Source organism: Mercurialis annua, linkage group LG2, assembly GCF_937616625.2.
Source record: "Mercurialis annua linkage group LG2, ddMerAnnu1.2, whole genome shotgun sequence".
Taxonomy (NCBI): domain Eukaryota; kingdom Viridiplantae; phylum Streptophyta; class Magnoliopsida; order Malpighiales; family Euphorbiaceae; genus Mercurialis; species Mercurialis annua.
In genome coordinates this window covers 13,251,027-13,254,153 of record NC_065571.1, presented here as the reverse complement: position 1 = coordinate 13,254,153, position 3,127 = coordinate 13,251,027, and the positions used below count along the sequence as shown (strand labels likewise).

The window sequence follows — 3,127 nt, the reverse complement described above, 5'->3', positions numbered from 1 at the left end:
CTTTTTATCGGAGAAGGAGCCACTGCTCCTTATCCAATTTGGATTAGCTCCTTCTCCACTTGGAAAAGGAGCGGTCGCCGCTTCTTTCCCGACGCCGTTCTTCGTCAGTTCCGGATTTTTTTTTTAAATTAATTTATTTTATTATTTTATAAAATTAAAAAAATTAATTAATTATTAGGATTTATTTGAATATTTTTAAGTTGAAGGATTTGTTTGTATTTTTTTTTTAAAATAGAAAAAAGAGTGTTTATCCCATACAACCATTGCGCCACGTCATTTTTACATCAAGCCAATGAGCATTTGCGATAGGGAATCTTTTAATTATTACTTATTTTTTTTATCATTTAATTTTCCACATGGCTAACGCACAATTGGTTTGTTGCACGAATGACATGGCGCAACGGTTGTGTGCAATAATTTTTCTAGAAAAAAATATGATATAAATTTTTTTCCAAATAAAAATAGTACAATTTAATGTTTTTGGGTAGTGATGAAATTTAAAACCCAAAATTGGGTACAAATGGTGTTCTTACAAGGTTAGGGTATAAATAAATAAAAAAATGTAAGATGAGAGTTTTTTTAAGGAATTAAGCCTAGAAAAAATATATAATTGCTTTTGTTTATATTAAATGATATATAAATCAGCTCAACACGAACGAGTGGAAGACAAAGAGAACCAATACTATTAAAAACATGTTATGTTACACAATTAGGAAAATTTAATTACAATTTGCATTAATTTATCAGAAAAATCAACGGATTTAATAATTGTTAACTGAATTTGCAGGGAAAACATATGAAAGCATCTATAATAGATACTACATGAGATCAATAATAAAATTAAATAGAGATGGATGCATAAAAATGAATAACAAACAAAAGACAATAATTATTTATTTAGATGGCAAAGTTTATTAATAATATTAATATATGGAACCAGCGTAAGTACAACAACAAGAATGATCAAACTCAATCATTGTGACCAAACGTCTATAAGAAACTTGCACATGGGAGGGCATGTAAGCCTCTAAAAACCCTTATTGAACTATACATTACATATATATACATTCCCTTTGTTTTTATTTGGGTTCAAAACATGCTACAAAGTTTCCACCGGAAATGGTTTTGTCTATTCAAATTACTGACCGTTACCGTAATCGCCTCCCTTTCCCATGCCGTATCCGCCTTTATTTCCGCATCCGCCTTCATTTCCCTTTCCATATCCACCTCCCATGCCGTATCCGCCCTTATTTCCGTATCCGCCTTCATTTCCTTTTCCATATCCACCTCCCATGCCGTACCCGCCCTTATTTCCGTATCCGCCTTCATTTCCCTTTCCGTATCCACCTCCCATGCCATAACCTCCTTTATTTCCGTATCCGCCTTCATTTCCCTTTCCGTATCCGCTTCCCATGCCGTATCCGCCTTTATTTCCGTATCCACCTCCCATGCCATAACCTCCTTTATTTCCGTATCCGCCTTCATTTCCCTTTTCATATCCGCCTCCCATGCCGTATCCGCCTTTATTTCCGTATCCACCTCCCATGCCATAACCTCCTTTATTTCCGTATCCGCCTTCATTTCCCTTTCCGTATCCGCTTCCCATGCCGTATCCGCCTTTATTTCCGTATCCCATGCCATATCCGCCTCCGTTACTCATTTCATTTCCGCTTCCCATGCCGGAGCTGCCTCCTTTATCAGTATTCACTTGTTCCTCTACACAAAAAGAACAAAGTAGATAATTAATGTATATTAATAAAACTTAATATATGAAATCATATTGAGGAATTTGTAATCTTAAGAGCTTTACCGGTTTGAGCTGAGACATTAAATGCAATAAGAAGAAGAATAGCTAATTTAAAGCTAAAAAGAAGGGAACTTTTTGAGATGGCCATTTCCTTAGCAAACCAAATTATGACGAACTCTGCTTGAGTAGTGGATGAGGAAGTAGAGCTTAAGGTTCCTGTATTTATAGATGTTTTGCATTAGGATTAAGTTAGAGTGAACTAGGGACCTTAAATGCATTAGTTTAATTGTATTAAATTGGTATTAGAAAATATTTTAAGTAATTATATCTCGTTATTTTTGCATGATATATATAGAGACCGAATAAAATATTCCTGACTTTCATATCATTTATCATCCGACGTGGCGCCTTACACATACAACATATGATGCCACCAATTATTATGTATTCATTTATTTTTATCGAAAATTTTGATTGTTTAATTTTAAGAAATTTAAATTTATTATAGTTTGATGCAATTAAAGTTTTAATAATAAATTAAAATATATGTAAGAGTTTAAATGATATCAAACTCTTAACTCTAGATAGGTTATTGTGATTAAATTCTTGCATAGACTTTATCTGCCACATCAAATGTGAAACGGGCAATAAAAGTTAAAATATTTAATTAAATAATTCTAACAATATAATATAATTGGCTAGAAGTTGTTTTTTAATCATATTAGTTTTTTCTACAAATGACACTCTAAACAGTTTAAGCCCCGTTTAGATAGAAAGATCTTAGATGATCAAATTTTATAAATTTAATATATTTTATAAACTGAAATAAAATTTATTGTTTGACAAGGTAAAAGGTGATCAAAATCTATTAATTTTAAAAATTGAAAATCTTTCAAAAAAATTCATTTGATTCCCTCGTAAAAAGTAAGAAAATATTTCTCATACATATTGTCGTAGTATTTTAAATTAAAATTATTTCTATAAGTTCTCAAACTTGAAATTTTATTTAAATAATGAAATTTTAATATCTGTAAATTTTATATTTTATAGATCTAAATTTTATAATTTTTATAATATTCTAAAACTCGGGCTTTAAAATTTGTCTTATTTGGATAATAATGAATAGGTGCTTTATTAAAATTAGAGAAATTGATGACGGCCATTATCTTTTCTTCCTGCTAATTAGTGTAAACCATAAAGTCTTCTCCCGTAATTAACCATGAAAGTAAATTTGCAAAAGAAAGCAATTTATCCTTTTTATACGGGCAATTAATTGAATAATGTGGCAAATTGTGTAACAAAAATAGTTTCCACATTTTGCTACTTTTTGTAATTTATTTACTTCATTTTCTTCACCATTTGATGAAATATTATTTTGTC

At 30.7% G+C, this 3,127-nt stretch overlaps 1 protein-coding gene across 1 annotated transcript; it reads right to left on the bottom strand.

Annotated features, from left to right (window-relative positions):
- Positions 1–889: 889 nt before the first annotated feature.
- Positions 890–1,982, bottom strand: LOC126669800 (glycine-rich cell wall structural protein 2-like). The gene is made up of 2 exons (XM_050363361.2): positions 1,811–1,982; positions 890–1,716 (listed from the first exon to the last, which is right to left on the bottom strand). Exons 1-2 carry the CDS (start codon positions 1,893–1,895, stop codon positions 1,139–1,141), a joined length of 663 nt encoding a protein of 220 aa, XP_050219318.1. The 5' UTR covers positions 1,896–1,982; the 3' UTR covers positions 890–1,138.
- Between the last annotated feature and the right edge of the window lie 1,145 nt (positions 1,983–3,127).

Bases quoted from the DNA above. Each gene is read 5' to 3' on its own strand.
- LOC126669800 (XM_050363361.2), bottom strand. From the start codon at position 1,895: ATGGCCATCTCAAAAAGTTCCCTTCTTTTTAGCTTTAAATTAGCTATT. The intron at 1,717-1,810 runs GTAAAGCTCTTA...CTTTTTGTGTAG, and splicing joins TAATGTCTCAGCTCAAACCG to AGGAACAAGTGAATACTGAT.